At 38.2% G+C, this 16,142-nt stretch overlaps 1 protein-coding gene across 1 annotated transcript in view; it reads left to right on the top strand.

Annotated features, from left to right (window-relative positions):
• Positions 1-269: 269 nt before the first annotated feature.
• MAEL (maelstrom spermatogenic transposon silencer) overlaps positions 270-16,142 on the top strand; it is a 38,129-nt gene continuing 22,256 nt past the window's right edge. Inside the window, exons 1-8 of the mRNA XM_047704624.1 lie at positions 270-586; positions 852-944; positions 2,260-2,359; positions 3,298-3,453; positions 5,369-5,410; positions 14,010-14,134; positions 14,881-14,935; positions 15,055-15,196. Of these exons, the coding sequence (XP_047560580.1) occupies positions 455-586; positions 852-944; positions 2,260-2,359; positions 3,298-3,453; positions 5,369-5,410; positions 14,010-14,134; positions 14,881-14,935; positions 15,055-15,196 (845 nt within the window). The 5' untranslated portion in view covers positions 270-454. The remainder of the gene's footprint in view (positions 587-851; positions 945-2,259; positions 2,360-3,297; positions 3,454-5,368; positions 5,411-14,009; positions 14,135-14,880; positions 14,936-15,054; positions 15,197-16,142) is intronic.

Genomic DNA, 16,142 nt, shown 5'->3' with positions numbered 1-16,142 from the left:
ATCTTGTTTATCGTGCTCCTCACTCTGTCCACCACCCAACACCTCACAGTGCTCGGCACAGAGTCGGCCTTTTACAGTAATAAAACACGAAACACCTTGAACCACTCTCCGGTCCTCTTTCCCTCTACTGGCTTTGACACATCTTACGCAATAATGTACAGACCTTCCACGTGACAGCACGCCCACCAACGCCTCATCCCAGCCAATCAGAATGCTTTGCACCTGTGACCACACTCCCCCCCTCCACCCCACCCCCACGGCCCCACGAGTCAGTCTCAGGCTGTTTTCCTCCCAGCGAGGCCAGTGCGGCTGCGCAACGCGCCCTGATTGGTCGAGGGCTGGAGGCCTTCGCGCGCAGGCGCCGGCCTCGGTTACTAAGGGCGGGAGCCCGGCGAGGGCGCCGGCGGCTTGTGGTGTCTCCGGCGCACGTCGTCGAATCTTGGCCTCGCTCGCCATGCCAAACCGCAGGGCCAGCCGTAATGCCTACTATTTCTTTGTGCAGGAGAAGATCCCCGAGTTACGGAGGCGAGGCCTGCCTGTGGCTCGCGTAGCTGATGCCATCCCCTACTGCTCTGCTGACTGGGCGGTAAGACTGGGGGCAGTGGGGGGCAGGGGGGGCTCCGCGGGGGGGGGGGGCAGACCAGGCAGTTGGGCAGTGGGAGGGCGAGGCGAGTAGGAGGCCAGTGACGCCTTGGCCCCTGCTGGAGGGAAGGGAAGCCTCCCTGTTCCCGCTCTGGGGCAAACAACGCCGGGACCACCTGTAATGTCTACGCTTCCGCCTCTGGGGCCCAGGGCGCTCGGAACTCATTGCTGTTTCTCTCGTTTCTCAACCCCCTTAAATGTCCCCCAAGCTTTTGAGGGAGGAGGAAAAGGAGAAATATGCAGAAATGGCTCGAGAGTGGAGAGCAGCCCAGGGAAGGGACGCTGGGCCTTCGGAGAAGCAGGTAAGGTTGGCCCGAGACGAGCCGCTCCCTGCCCGGGCCACAGGCGTGTTGGCCAGATGCTGAGCGAGCGAGCCGTGAATGCCAAGGGTCGGCTGGTGGGTGGTTCCGCTGAGTGCGAAGAAGAATTTTTTTCTTTTCTTTTTTCCCCTGGTGTTAGGGCGCCTGTTAAAAAGCCAGCAGGTTCCCTAACTGGGGCACGTGTTGTTATTTGGTGGTGAAAGGCTGGGGGAATCCCTGTTGGGAAACCTGCATCCAATAAATCATGGTCAATGATGAGAGTGTTGGTTTTAAGGTTTGTACTACATGAACTCTAAGGGTTCCTTTCAAACCCCTTTATGATTAAAGGGCCCTCCCCCCTTTATTTTATGTTTAAAAGTAGCTTGGACCGTTCTCTCTTTTTCAATGAACCTGGAACCAGGCACGCTGTTGTGTTTAAAATATTGAAATAACAAAACCTGCCCATGCTGGCGAATGCTAGTGTGCCTTATGGGTAAGAGTGCAATGAAGTTGATTTGAGTAAACTCACACGTAGTAGAAGGATAAAGTACTCAATAAAAATTGTCTTGATTTGTATCGGGAAATTCAGTGTAATTGTCGACTTTCCCCCCTGCCTCTGTGTTCTTTCCATTCTCGCATAGTGAAATTCCATTCTTTAAACTGTCAACATTGGGTTGAAATTCAAGAGAGCTTTGCTTGCTTTTGGTGTGAGAGATTTTTATTTTGCAGGTGTATGTTTGGGTAGAAGCTCTAACCGGTTGAACTGTACTTATATAGGGGAACCTTGCCTTTTTTTTTTTTTTTAAACTGTAATTTCTTATAAGACATTTCCCCTCAAAATGTAAGCCGTGTTGTATACGTACCTCATTGAGTCTTGTATATGTACCTCATTGGGTCAGCATGACTGAGTTGTTACTTTAAGTGAAAAACAATTTAGAGAACTTTGTCGAATGATGTCCTTTTGGCCACTGGGCTCAGTGACTCCGTGGGATTATTTTAGATTACAAATCTATAATCACATGGTCACTTCTGTGACTCAGTGGGATTAATTTAGATTATCGGTAGTGGGAAAATGGTTTTCAGCAGTAGCTGAATTGTTTACCACTCACCTTTTGATTCAGAATATTTATAGATTTTGCCCTTGTCTGTCTTTGGGTGTTGGTGTCATTGACAAATACGTGCGTATTTACTCATTGGGCTCATTCATTACCGAAGTAATCTGTGAACTGTTTTTCAGTTATTTTGCTAAATTTAAATATTTGTATAAAGTGCCCAGTAAGAGTTTGAGTATGTGACAGATTATTTTCTTCCTCTTTAGAAACCTGTTTCCGCTTCACTGAGGCGGCCGGGCATGCTTGTACCAAGGCAGAGTGTTTCACCCCCTGATATTTCAAACTTGTCTCTAAAAAGTGATCAAGGTAGAGTAATCCTAAAAGCAAAACACTTAGATGAAGGTGGGTGCTCCAGACACTGTGATATAGTGATCAGTAATTGTGTGTTCTGTTCATTTTGATCCTGCACTTCAGAGTAATTGACTACAAGTGCTCGAATATGGTGGTGCTAAAGTTGTGAAAGATCGGGTAATTTGCATTTGTTGAAATAACAGTGGGGAGATTTTGTTGTGTTTTATACAAAAATCTGGTCTCTTGGTTAATAACCGCTTTTTGTGTTAATAAATATACTTCATATATTTAAGTGTTTATAGCTAGACCCTTAAAAACATATAAATTATAAAAGGTTGAACTATTGAGCTAGTCTAGAAAAGAACTTACCTAATAAGAATCCTCGTTATTCCTTCTGGCTGTTTTGTGTTCTGAATTTGTTGAAGATTAATAAACTTTTAATAGTCTTAAACGTGGCCAATCCTGTTAAGTAAGACTCTTCACATTCTCATATTTCTTCCTTCCTCTAGAGTATTTATGGGTGCTCTTGTGTATGTTGGCTAAAGATGAAGAGTGAACTAAAATGTCCATAGTTTATATTAGAGTTTTTCTATACTGATTCTACTTGGCTTTATTTCCCAAACCTCTCATATTTGTTGAATATGGGTCACAGCTTTTCTTAAGTCATTCCTAAAATTCAGGGCTTATGTTTAGCCAAATTATGTAGAGCTGGCTGCAAGTTTGAATAATTTTGTTGCTTCATGCAGAGTGGTTACCACTGTAATTCTTGATAAGTGTCATAAAATTTTTGATTCATTTATCTGGTACAAATGATCAGTTTTCTCTTTTCCAGCTCTTAGGATTATAGGAACACAAGGAAAATGGTTCTAAAACTTTTGCTTTTGTGGAGGAGTTAACTCACAACTGTTTGTGTGGTCTTACCTTTTTTTTTCTTTTTATTCATTTCTTTTTAGCTCTCCTTGGAGGCATTTTCTATTTTTTGAACATTTTTAGCCATGGCGAGCTACCTCCGCACTGTGCACAGCGCTTCCTCCCTTGTGAAATAGGCTGTGTGAAATACTCTCTCCAGGAAGGTATTATGGCTGATTTCCATAGGTTTATAAATCCTGGTAAGTAGTCGGAGTGAGTAGATGATAAATCTTTTTTTTTTTTTAAGATTTTATTTATTTATTTCTCAGAGAGAATGAGCAGAGGCAGAGGGAGAAGCAGGCTCCCTGCTGAGCAAGGAGCCCAATGTGGGACTGGATCCCAGGATGCTGGGATCATGACCTGAGCTGAATGAAGGCAGCCACTCAACCAACCGAGCCACCCAGGGGTCCCTAGATGCTAAATCTTAAAACACCATGCATTTGATCTTGACTTTACTTAACAGTATTTGTTTTTTTAAGAGCTGACATATAGTTCTTAAAGTGTAATAAAGACCTCATCCTAATTGGTTGAACTAGGTGTTTACACAAAGTTTTTTAGTTTAAGTTTTTAACCTCAAGAGAGTGTTAGAATTGGATGGATAGTATGCCTGAAAATGTGTTTGTTGTTTGCTTACCTGTGGCCTTGCATCTTGGAATTTTTTAAAAGTTTTTTATGCCTTTGCTCTTTTATTTCTTTAATCCATTCCTCACTTCGGACATCACTTTTGTAACTTTGTTGTTTTGTTTTGTTGTTTTGTGGTTGTTTTGTAACTTTGAGCAAAGTTATTAACCTTTCTGAACTTATTAGCTTATCTGTAAAGTGGAAATAATACCTATTGTTGACTGATCTAAGGAATACAAGAGAAGGTATGGAAATAGTCTAATACTTGAGAGTCTCTCAGATGTTCTCAACAGCTCTTCAGGGTTTTCCACCCCTGCAAACCAAGTAGTAGTGAAGGCATAGGATTCAGTTAGGTTCCCAAGAGGGTAGTTACAGGACAGTATACCTTTAAAGGCAAGTAGGAGAAATCTATAGGGAGAAGAGTGAAGGGAGGGTAGAGATTGGGGGAAAAAAGAACTTCATCTTTAGTTTTGTCAGTTGCTTTAAAATTCATTAGAATAATCCAGTGCTTTTTCTTGTGTTTTCATGACAGAGAAACTAATCATTCTGCTCACAATTGTGAGAGCTGCTGCTTAGGATAAATTAATAACTGCTTTTCTTTATACAGTTGTAACACATTAAAAAGCTTGAATTTAGAGACTTTTTTTAAAAGCTATACGTACATTAGGCCCTATGTTAAGGGGCCTCTTTTTAAATTTTTTTAAATTTTTACTTTATTAACCTATAATGTATTATTTGTTTCAGGGATACAGGTCTGTGAATTATCAGTCTTACACAATTTACAGCACTCACCATAGCACATACCCTCCCCAGTATCCATCACCCAGCCACCCCATCCCTACCACCCTCCTCTCCTCCAGGAATCCTCAGTTTGTTTCCTGAAATTAAGAGTCTCTTACGGATTGTCTCCCTTCCTGGTCCCATCTTGTTTCATTTTTTCCCTCCCTACCCCCCCAACCCCCGCCCTGCCTCTCAAATTCCTCATATCAGAGAGATCATATGATAATTGTCTGTCTTTGATTGACTTATTTTGCTTAGCATAATACCCTCTAGTTCCATCCACGCCATTGCAAATGGCAAGATTTCGGGGTTTTTAATGGCTGCATAGTATTCATTATATATATATACACCACGTCTTCTTTATCCATTCATCGGTTGATGGACGTCTAGGTTCCTTCCATAGTTTGGCTGTTGAGGACTTTGCTGCTATAAACATTCGGGTGCACGTGTCATGTTAAGGGGCCTCTTTATCTACTATTTCTTTTCTGTAAGGAGTAACTTCCTTTTTAAAGTAGTTTAGATAATATACCAAATTCTTTTTAATAGTTCTCATTCTTTGGTGAAGAAAAACAATAACTTCTATGAAAGTTTAATTTTTTTGTATTTTCACATAGCAGTAGCCATTACCTATCTGCGTTATGATTTGGTCATCCTATGATACATGACTATAGCAAAACCAGAGGGCTTCTCTCAATAAAATATTTTGTATTACAGGTGAAATTCCACGAGGATTTCGGTTTCATTGTCAAGCTGCAAGTAAGTATAAGGGAATGGGGTAGAATAATAGGCACTGAATGCGTCTGTGCCTGGTTAAGACTTACTGCTTTAGAGCACCTGGATGGCTCAGAGGGTTAAGCCTCTGCCTTTGGCTCAGGTCATGGTCTCAGGGTTCTGGGATCAAGCCTTGCATCCGGCTCTCTGCTTAGCAGGGAGCCTGCTTCCCCCTCTCTCTCTGCCTGCTTCTCTGCCTACTTGTGATCTCTGTCTGTCAAATAAATAAATAAAATCTTAAAAAAAAAAGTTACTGCTTTACATGGACACATAAAACTTAAGTTGGGGGAATAACATCCTTATTGTTGGAGAATCCTCATAGAAATGGTAGATGGTGTATGTGATCCTTAAAAACTTCAAAAACTTTAAAACTTTAAAATTAAATAGACTTATGGGATACCAAAGTATATGACTGTGTACCTAAGCTCTGAACTAAACTCTTCTACGAACTAGGTTTTAACTAGTTTCCTCTGTGATTAGAATGAAAATCATAATAGTTTTATTTTTAACTTATATTCAAAAGTGTCATTGTTTTAATAAGTTATTTTTTTTTAACTTAAAAATGTAGACAACTAGCAGTTAGACAACAATTAGAAGTCGGTTTTTCAAATCTGCTGTAACAAGCAGCTATTTTATTTGTAATGCTGTTCTTTACAAATGAAGAGAATATTTTAGAATCCCTTTGGTTATGTCTTTTGAGTTTTTACTGGTCTTAGTGAAAAATATGTACTAGACCTTTTTATTTGCTTGCCTGCTTGGAATCAGGGCAGTAGACTTTGGAACAAGGCAAGGGCAAATTTTTTTAGTTGGTCCCTTTATAGCTTTGAGTGAAAAACAGTTTATAATACAGAAGAAAAATTCCGTTGTAGATTTTGAAGTGTGAACCGAGCTAATCTCCCCATGTGTTACATCCTCTGAGGTTATTCACCAAATAGTGGTGATAAGACAAAAACAGAAGTTTAGCTGGTGAATTAACTACATTTTTACTTAAGCTGTTTCTGGTTTGTTCATCTTTGAGTGCATTGGAATCCTTGCTATTTGCCAGACTCATTTGTGAGCGTGCCACTGGCTTTACTGTTTATTATTTTGGTTCTGATAAATACTTGATTTTAAAACAGTTTTTAAGGCTTATTTTTACATTTTCAAGTTAACCAGTTTAACAGAAACCTATTAAAGATTCTAGGAATGTTTTCTTAACTTAGTTTTCAAACTACTTAAAATTGATCACAGTCTCACTCAGGAAAGCTCATTGGTAAGCCACTTTGGAGCTCACCAATTTAGACAGGCCTTAAATTGCCAACTTGATAACCCTCGGAAGTGTGCCAGCTAAAGAAGGTAAATAAATGATTGTATTAAAGGGACGGCCATGTTGACATAATAACCAAAAATGCTTATGCTGGGGCGCCTGGGCGGCTCAGTGGGTTAAAGCCTCAGCCTTCAGCTCGGGTCGTGATCCCAGAGTCCTGGGATCGAGCCCACATTGTGCTCTCTGCTCGGTGGAGAGCCTGCTTCCCTCTCTCTCTCTCTGCCTGCCTCTCTGCCTACTTGCGATCTCTGTCAAATAAAATCTTTAAAAAAAAAAAAATGCTTATGCTGATGTAATCAGCCTGATGCTTAGGAAAAGATGATTTTTCATAGAGGTATATACACTGTAGCAGATGTACGTGTGGATGAAGAGTGAGTAGAAGCTAAGGAAAGTGCGTGTAGATCTTTCACATGCTCCCGTGCTGTTCTCTGACCTTTTATGAAATCGCGTAAGTGAGAGCAACTGAAGACTTCATAGATGGGCGTTAGGTTTAGCACGTTAGAATCAAAGAATTTCAAATCTGGAAAAGGTATTGATATAGAATCTATTGATCTCCCCACCCTCACTGCCATATTTTTCTTGGAAGCGGTACTTCATGTTCTGTATGAATTTGTAGGGTTGAGAGGTCTTTGTCCTCAGTCTCCCCCACTTCAAGAATTCTGATTCCATACTATTGCTTAATTTTCTTGAGAGAAGTTCTGCTTTAAAACAAAGCTTTGAAAACTGATTGCAGCTTCCTCTACAAAAAGTCTGGCAGCTTTTAGAATCTTCATACACAAAGAATGATATCGAGAGCAGTGAGCTATCAGTGAGGGTCATTCTATCTCTCCTTGATTGCATCCCCCTCCCTCTTTATAACAGAGACACTTTTTGGAATTTTGTGCTAGTCATTTCTTTTCTGAATAGTTTTATTTTGAATACTTTTTTTTTTTTTTTTTTTTTTTTTGAGAGAGAGCGAGAGCATGTGCATGAGCAGAGGTTTGGGGGCGGTGGAGGGGAGGGGCCAAGGGAGAGAGAATCTTTAGCAGGCTCTGTGCCCAATGTGGAGCCCGACTTGGGGCTCAAACTCATGACCCTGAGATCATGACCTGAACTGAAATCAAGAGTTGGACGCTTAACCAACTGAGCCCGACAGCCATCTTGTGAATACATATTTAATTTTGCTTTTTTGAACTTTTATATAATTAATATTATGTGTTTCTTTCTGTACCTGTATTTTTTAAACTCAACATTGCCTTTTCGCAAGTTTTCTATTGGATTGTCCTTTATATTGGTTTGTGGAATTTTATTATGTACCTGTTTATTGATTTACGTGCAGATACCTATGTTTCAGTTTATGCCTTGTGTTTTTTTTTATTGTTTTTATGTCATTAAGGTGTCTTTTAATGAAAATAGTTTTTATTTTTTAATTTAGTAAATGTATCAATCTTTTCCCTTATGTTTTGAGGGGTTTTGGTGTCTTAATCCTCTTTTACTTGAAACCCATAGAGGATAGTTTTTAAGTTTTGTTTTTCATATCCAAGTTATTAATTCACCTGACATTGACTTCTGTATGGTGTGAAGTAGAGATATTTTTTTTCTCACGTGGATAATCCATTGTCTCCACATCATTTATCCAATAATCAGTTTGTTTGTCAGTATGTGGTGCCACATTTCTCTTGATGCCTGCGTCTTTTCCGTATCTTTTATTTTGTTCTATTGGTCTACTTGGTTTTTGGTATCTATACTGTTAAACACAATATTTTAATACTTAGCCAAGCTTCTGGACTTTGTTTTAGAACATTATTCTTGACTTTTTGATTACCTTTAAATCTTCAGATCATTTTGAAGAAAACTGGCAGCTTCTTGATATTCTATCTGTGAACATGGGTCTACTCTTATTTTTTTAGATCTGTAATGCCTTACAATACTTAAAATTTTCTTCACAGTGATCTTAATATCTTGTTAAATTTATAGCTTATAAATTTTGTTATAAGTGATATCTCTTAAAATTATATTTTTATTTACTTTTGCATTTTAGTTTTATTTAGCCATTGCTAAGCTATAATTGAGTTTTTAGTGAATTCTTTATATAGTCCTATCTGTGAAATGACTTTTTTCTAATCTATTTTTTATTTAAAACTTTTAAAATTTTTTTAAAAATTTGTCTAAGGTGCTGGCTAAGAACTCTATAGTTTCTAATGTTTCACCAGTGAGTATGCTGTTCACTGTGCTTTTTGTTTTTTTCCTTCTCATGTTTTGTATGCACTCTTGATCCTGGTAAAGAAGTTCCCTTCTATTCCCAGTTTGGTTAGAGATACCAGTTGCACATTATAGTGAGTGGTTTTTTGGTGTCTCACGTGATTTGTGTCTTTTGTTCATCTAGTAATTTGCTAACCAGTCTTCCATTCCAGCGGTAAACTGAGCATAGCCCCTATATAGCTCTTAAAGAAATTGGTTTGCTAATATTTTGCCATCCTAACATGGGCGAGAGAATGTGTCTTAAGTTTTTTTAATTTACCTTGGGTTATTTTTTAATGGTTTATTTTTTATTTTCCTGAACATATAAAGTCTTCTGTCTGATAACCCTATTATAGAGATCTTCTTTATGGATCTGTTGGTTATCTTGATGTTCAGTCAAGGTATCCGATCTCTTCCTATGTCTCATTATTTTTGAGTGCTGAACAGTAGATATAAAAACTTGTTATTCCTCTTAAAAAAAATTATGATTGATTTTTGTCAGAAGGCTGCTGCTGCTAGCCATCTGAGAGTACCTTAATCCAATTTCAGAGATTGAGATAATACAAAATTGGGTTCAGATATTTTAAGAATGCCATCTATTCCTAGTTGATCTCTAAAAAATGGGGAACAGTAGATTACCACCAAAGGATCATCTGTGAAATTTGTAATTGACTTCATGGCATAAACAATGGAAAACCGAAGACAATTGTATATATTAAGTATGTAATGAAAAGGTATTTAAGTAATATTGGAGTAATATTTTTTGAAGATATTATTTTTTAAGTAATCTCTGTACTCAACGTGGGGCTTGAACCCACAACCCAAAGACCAAGAGTCAAAACCTGCTCCACCGATGTAGCCAGCAAGGGTCTTTGGAGTAATATTTTTAAGTCTTTCAAGTCTAGGTCTGTTGAGAATTGCTCATTTTCTTGGACTCTAAATCTCCTCTTCCAGAACTGGTAAATGCCCAGATTACCAATGAACCCAAATGCCAGAATCAAGCTCTATAGCATTTCTTCCTCTCCTGGATTTTGGACCTGTAATTCCTTACTGCAGTTTTATCTCAGCAGTGCTTTCAAGCAGGTGTTTCATTTATTCAGCTTTTCTCTAATCTGTCATTATCAGCAATTGTATCTTCTGTATCCTTTTTTTATAACTATATGCTGAAATTAATAATTTGATCTCCTCAGATATAAGCATGATTACTTAAAATCGGTGCTGAATAACTTGGGTAGCTGGAATACCTTTGGATCTCTTCCTGTCAAATTTGGTTTGGTTTCATCTTTTTTTCTTCATATACCTGTTTATTCATATAGACTGAAAAAAATTGGTTTTGAGTATGACAGATTTATTGGTATTTAAGATTTATTTTAGAGCAGGAGGGAGGAGAGAGAGAGAGAATCTTGAGCAGACTCCCCATTGAGTTTGGAGCTCAGCATGGGGTTCAATCTTGGGACCCCAAGATCATGACCAAAGAAATCAAGAGTTGGATACATAACCAACTGAGCCATACAGGTGCCCCAGATTTACTGGTATTGTCGTAAAGACACTGGTATCAGTCGTTTCTCTCATGTTTTGACCTTAGGTTAATACTTCATTTGAGTCAAGAAAAGAGCACGTAGGAGAGGGATGTTATTTTATTTTATTTATTTATTTTTTTCCGCCCATGGAGGGATGTTATTTTAACAGAAACAGTGAATTGGACAAAAGTGGAAAGTTTGCTTATCTTAAAGCAAGTTAAGTTCATATATCTTGATATAATTAAACCATGTAAGAACTAATACGTTCTATATACGTTTCCATTGTTTTATTTGGGGCTTACTCTAAAATGCAAATGAACAAAGTGTTAGGAATATATATGAGTTGCTTCTCAATTACCTGTTAAAAGAGCTCAGCCAGTAGTTATCACCAATAAAATAGTATGAAGCTGCCTCCAAATTAAACATTGCAGGAGTTTTCAAGGAAATCCTATGCTGTTTCTTATCTGTGACTGTGCTTTTAAAGATGTGTTTAACTATCACATGAAAAAATTTCATATACAAAAATTCTTTTAAAGCCCTACAATACATAGATCTAACAACATATATGTGGTCAAAGATTCCATAAAATATGCTTAAAGATGCATTTTCTTTTATCTTTAGTACCTAAACTATACTTTTGAGAGGCCATTGATTAATATGTATACACTTCAAAGCATATTACTGTGCTAAAATAAGAATTCTTGTATTAAGTCCAAATTCACTTTCACAAGTTAGTAACTTAAGCTTTAACAGAGTTGCAGAAAGTAAATCATTCTCCTTTTCATCTTCATAAAATGTTACTTTTTTGGATTTATCTTTTTAAAAAAAATACAGCCAAATATTTATTATATATAAATTTAAATTTTTGGTGATGATTTGTATTTGAAAAAAGCTTCCTTGTGATTCACCTCAGGATTTGGTGGAAATGCTTACAAGAACTAGCTAATAACAAAAACTAAGGGAAGCACATTAAAAATACTGATTTATTTTGGTAGCAAATGGTCTTTAAACACTAATGAAGGTAGACAAGACCCATTCAGGTGAAGTGGGTTATTTCAAATACTCAACAATTTACATAAAATTTTTAAAAAATTTTAAAGAGCTAAGCATCTGTACCAACTGATAGCAGTGCAATACCTTGTTTGTGTTGACTTAAAACAAATGGCTATTAGGAAAAAGCTGTACTTTAATTATATCTAATATATTCCAGTAACATTTTCCTTCCAGTACAACACTCCCTCTCTATATAGCTGTTCCTGGGAGCCGGTTTGGGTTAATAAGGGAGTTAAGAGTAATTCTGCAGTTTAACTAGACAATAAGTTTTCTTTTCCTTTTAATGTGCTAATAGTTGTGTCTAAAAACATGTAATTCTTAGAAAAGTACCATTTGATTTTTTTTTCCTTATCTGTAACCTTTTGGAAACTAATCACATGATACTACAAAATTAGCAAATGTCTTGAAATCTGAATACAAAACATAAATTAACTCTAATTTCAAACTCTTTTTAATTTTATTTTTATAAACATATATTTTTATCCCCAGGGGTACAGCTCTGCGAATCACCAGGTTTACACACTTCACAGCACGCACCATAGCACATACCCTCCCCAATATCCATAACCCCACCCCCCCTCTCCCAACCCCCCTCCCCCCATCAACCCTCAGTTTGTTTTGTGAGATTAAGAGTCACTTATGGTTTGTCTCCCTCCCAATCCCATCTTGTTACATTTATTCTTCTCCTACCCCCTTAACCCCCCATGTTGCATCTCCTCTCCCTCATATCGGGGAGATCTCAAAAGAAATGAAATCTTGCCATGTGCGACGACGTGGATGGAACTAGAGGGTATCATGCTTAGCGAAATAAGTCAATCGGAGAAAGACAACTATAATTTCAAACTCTTATTTGTGTACCACCACCCAGTCTTAAAAAAAAAAAAAAAGTGGCTCCGAGAATATTCCTTTACCATCCTTTAAAAAAAGAAGCTCTTTCTTTTAACTTTACATCCATACCACAGTCCACTTTCGAAACATCCTCTGTCTTGGTCATCGACACTTCTGAGGTGAGATTTTATATTTCACTCCCATAGCTTCCGGTTATCAGAGAAATCATCCTTTTTCTTTATTGAAGGAGTTGGTCCTGCTGATGTAGGTGTGTCCCTTCCAATACTCTTCATTCTCATCTTTGCTTCTGGAGGCATTTCCTCTGGTTCAGTCTTCCTCTTCCTTAAAAGCTGCTGCTGCTGAAAAGGTTTTTGGACCAAGAGTTGAAACCATTTTTTTAGGCTTATTTGGTCCAAGTTTGATGGATATGGCTGAGGCTTTCTTTGTCTTGCGTCTACCTATGGCAAATCCAAACTTGGAGATCTTTGTAGGCTTTACTGGGACATCTGCAAGCCACTGCTTTAGCTGCTTGCTTCTCAGCCCGCGACGAGCTTTCCCTCCGCTACTCCAGGGGCCCAGCTTACCATGGCTTCTCAGGTTTCTCCTCTCCCATCTTCCTGTCCAGTCTTTCCCCTGCCACACTGAAAAAAAATGATTTTAAAGTAATTTGAGGCTTAGAATGATGTCCTCTTCATCCAGAGAGGATTTATGTTTGCTTTTGCTAGCTAGCTGGGGTCCTAGCAGACCAGGTCCCAAAAGCTGTCAAAAGCACACTTCTCAGGGGCGCCTGGGTGGCTCAGTGGGTTAAAGCCTCTGCCTTCAGCTCAGGTCATGATCTCGGGGTCCTGGGATCAAGCCCTGCATTGGGCTCTCTGCTCAGTGGGGAGCCTGCTTCCTCCTCTCTCTCTCTCTCTCTCTCTGCCTGACTCTCTGCCTACTTGTGATCTCTCTCTCTCTCTCTGTCAAATAAATAAATAAAATCTTTGGAAAAAAAAAAGCACACCTCTCAGCTAATCAATTTCCTTTTCTGGAATTGGGAGGTAGCTGCTGGGGAAAAACTGCCCTCGAAGGAGGCTGTCTAGAGAGCCTCTCTGGATTCTTGTATTCTCTTGCATCTGGATCTAATAATTTCTTGCTACTGTGTGTACTCTTGATATCCTCAGATACATTAAATGTTTGTGGGAGGTTAGTCTGAATTACTTGGTCCATTTATTTTTATTTTTTTATTTTATTTTATTTTTTTACTGGAAGTGGAAATCTTAATCATACAGCCTTTTAAAAAGCAGCCATTGCTATAATGTTCTCCAGCTTTATATATAAACCAGATTCATAAAAGGCAGATGGGAATAGTGAAAATGTATAGGCTCGGTCACTTAAATCTGGATTTGAGTCTTGACTCTATTGCTTGCCAACTATTAACCTACTGTGCTAATTTCTGTGATTGTCAGTTGTGTCTTCTCTAATATGTGTATATCCCCTTTCTCATAAGATGATGGCATAAATTATGTAAAGTTTACATAACCATAATTAGGCTTGGTACAAGTGCTTAAAAATGAGTTACCGAGTACTGTCTTCCTGTACCCCTACTTCCTTACCCACTTTGTAGTACTTGTTTCGGTCAAATTTTGAACTGCTTCCTCCTTTTTATTCCCTTCAGGTGATTCTAGTCACAAGATTCCTATTTCAAACTTTGAATCTGGGCATGACCAAGCAGCTGTGTTACAAAACCTTTATAGGTTTATTCACCCAAACCCAGGAAACTGGCCACCTATCTACTGCAAGGTAATTTCATTGTTAGAATTTTTTATTAAGGCATCCACTTAGATACTGAAAGATCCATGAAAGTTACCCAAAGAAAGTGAGTTTGCTTGTTTGTTAGCTGTGTGTGTTAAAACATGTTCATTCTGAATTGTTTAGAATGGGATTAGGTATAGTTTCTGTGGCATTAGAGGGATTCTGAACACTGCAAAAGCTGAATGCATTTCTACTTTGAACTCCTGTTTTTAGTTTCTCCTGCTGAAATATCTTCTCAGTATTTTTTTTACTCTGAAAGGGTGTTCTAATCTGTACATCTGTCCTTCTAAGTAAGATTACTGTTTATTTAAAACTGTTTTTGTAGCAATCTCTTGATCCTCTTTTGTAATCTTTGGAGAGCCTTTATTCTTTATTTTGTCTAAATTCTTTTAGCTAAGAGTCGAAGAACTGGGTTTTAACCTGCCTGTTTTAGTGTAACCATGAACAGATTACCTTATCTTTTTCTGAGCATTGGTTTCGTCATGTGCCTACCCTAGATTTCCTTTGTTTTTCACAGAGTCTGTTAGCACTGCTTTATAAATGTAACTGGTTATTAAAAGCAGCAGTTTTTTTAAAATATATGATGCTCTTTTTTATGGTTCTCATTTAGTTGTCACAAACTCTTTAGTCTTTCCCTTCCTGCCACCCCCACCTCCCCAGTCTGAAAGGACAGCAATTGATTAAAATTAACTCAGTGTAGGAGAAAATACAAGTAAATTTTTTCCCTTCTCCAGTCTGATGACAGAGCCAGAGTCAACTGGTGTTTGAAGCATATGGCAAAGACATCAAGTAAGTAAAACTAGGTCACTGTTGAAGTGCATTATAACATCTGTATTTCTATTTTGGTGTACGTGTTCTATGTGCCTAAATTCAGTAATTGTTTGTCTTTTTCTTTTTACCAATGGAAGAAATCAGGCAAGATCTAGAACTGCTCACTGTAGAAGATCTTGTTGTGGGGATCTACCAACAAAAATTTCTTAAGGAGCCCTCTAAAACCTGGGTTCGGAGCCTCCTAGATGTGGCCATGTGGGATTATTCTAGCAACACAAGGTATTCATGATGATTTTGTGATTGTGATTTTGACTTTTTGTACTGAGAAAATATGGCAGGATTAGTTTTTCCTTTTTCATCAACAGGCAGTATTTTCCTATGAAACTTTGGAATCATTATTTCCTTGAATAATAAGATTCCATTGGTTGTCTGATACATTGTCATTTTGTCTACAACTAAAAATAAAACACACTACTGATGGAAGAATATATTTATTTAAAGAGATGTTTTATGACTTAGACTTACATATAAGAAATATATAAGTGAAATAAATGGAACGTATTTTTCATTTTGAAATAATTTCACGTTTGTAGAAAAGTTGCAAGAATAGTACAGAAATTTCTTGGTTCTCTGTTCTCTTCCACTTGTCTATGTGTCTGTTTTTGTGCCAATACCATGCTGTCTTGATGATCACAACTTTGTGATACAGCTTGAAGTCAGGGACGATGCCTGTAGCTTTGGTTTTCTTTCTCAACAATCCCATGGCTGTTCAGGGTCTTTTCTGATTCCATCCATTTTAGGGTTGTTTGTTTTCCATTCTGTGAAAAAGTCAATGGTATTTTGATAGAGATTACTTTGAAACAACAGATGGCTCTCGGTAGCTAGCTTAGACGTTTTCACAGTGTTTATTCTTCCAATCCGTAAGCATGGAATGCTTTTCCATCTTTCTGTGTCGTCTTCAATTTCTTTCCTGAGGGTTCTGTAGTTCCTCGAGTACAGATCCTTTACCTCTTTGGTTAGGTTTATTGCAGGGTACCTTATGGGTTTTGGTGCTATTGTAAATGGAATCGATTCCTTAATTTCTCTTTCTTCACCCACACTGTTAGTGCAGAGAGAGGCGGCTGATTTCCAGGCGTCAGTTTTGTATCCTGCCATGTTGAACTGCTAGGAGTTCTGGTAGTTTGGGGGTGGAATCTTTTGGGTTTTCCACATAAAGTGTCATGTC

The sequence above is a fragment of the Lutra lutra genome, chromosome 15 (assembly GCF_902655055.1).
Source record: "Lutra lutra chromosome 15, mLutLut1.2, whole genome shotgun sequence".
NCBI classification, from domain to species: Eukaryota; Metazoa; Chordata; class Mammalia; order Carnivora; family Mustelidae; genus Lutra; species Lutra lutra.
The sequence above is the reverse complement of the archived record's forward strand: the minus strand, read 5'-3'. Positions and strand labels throughout refer to the sequence as shown.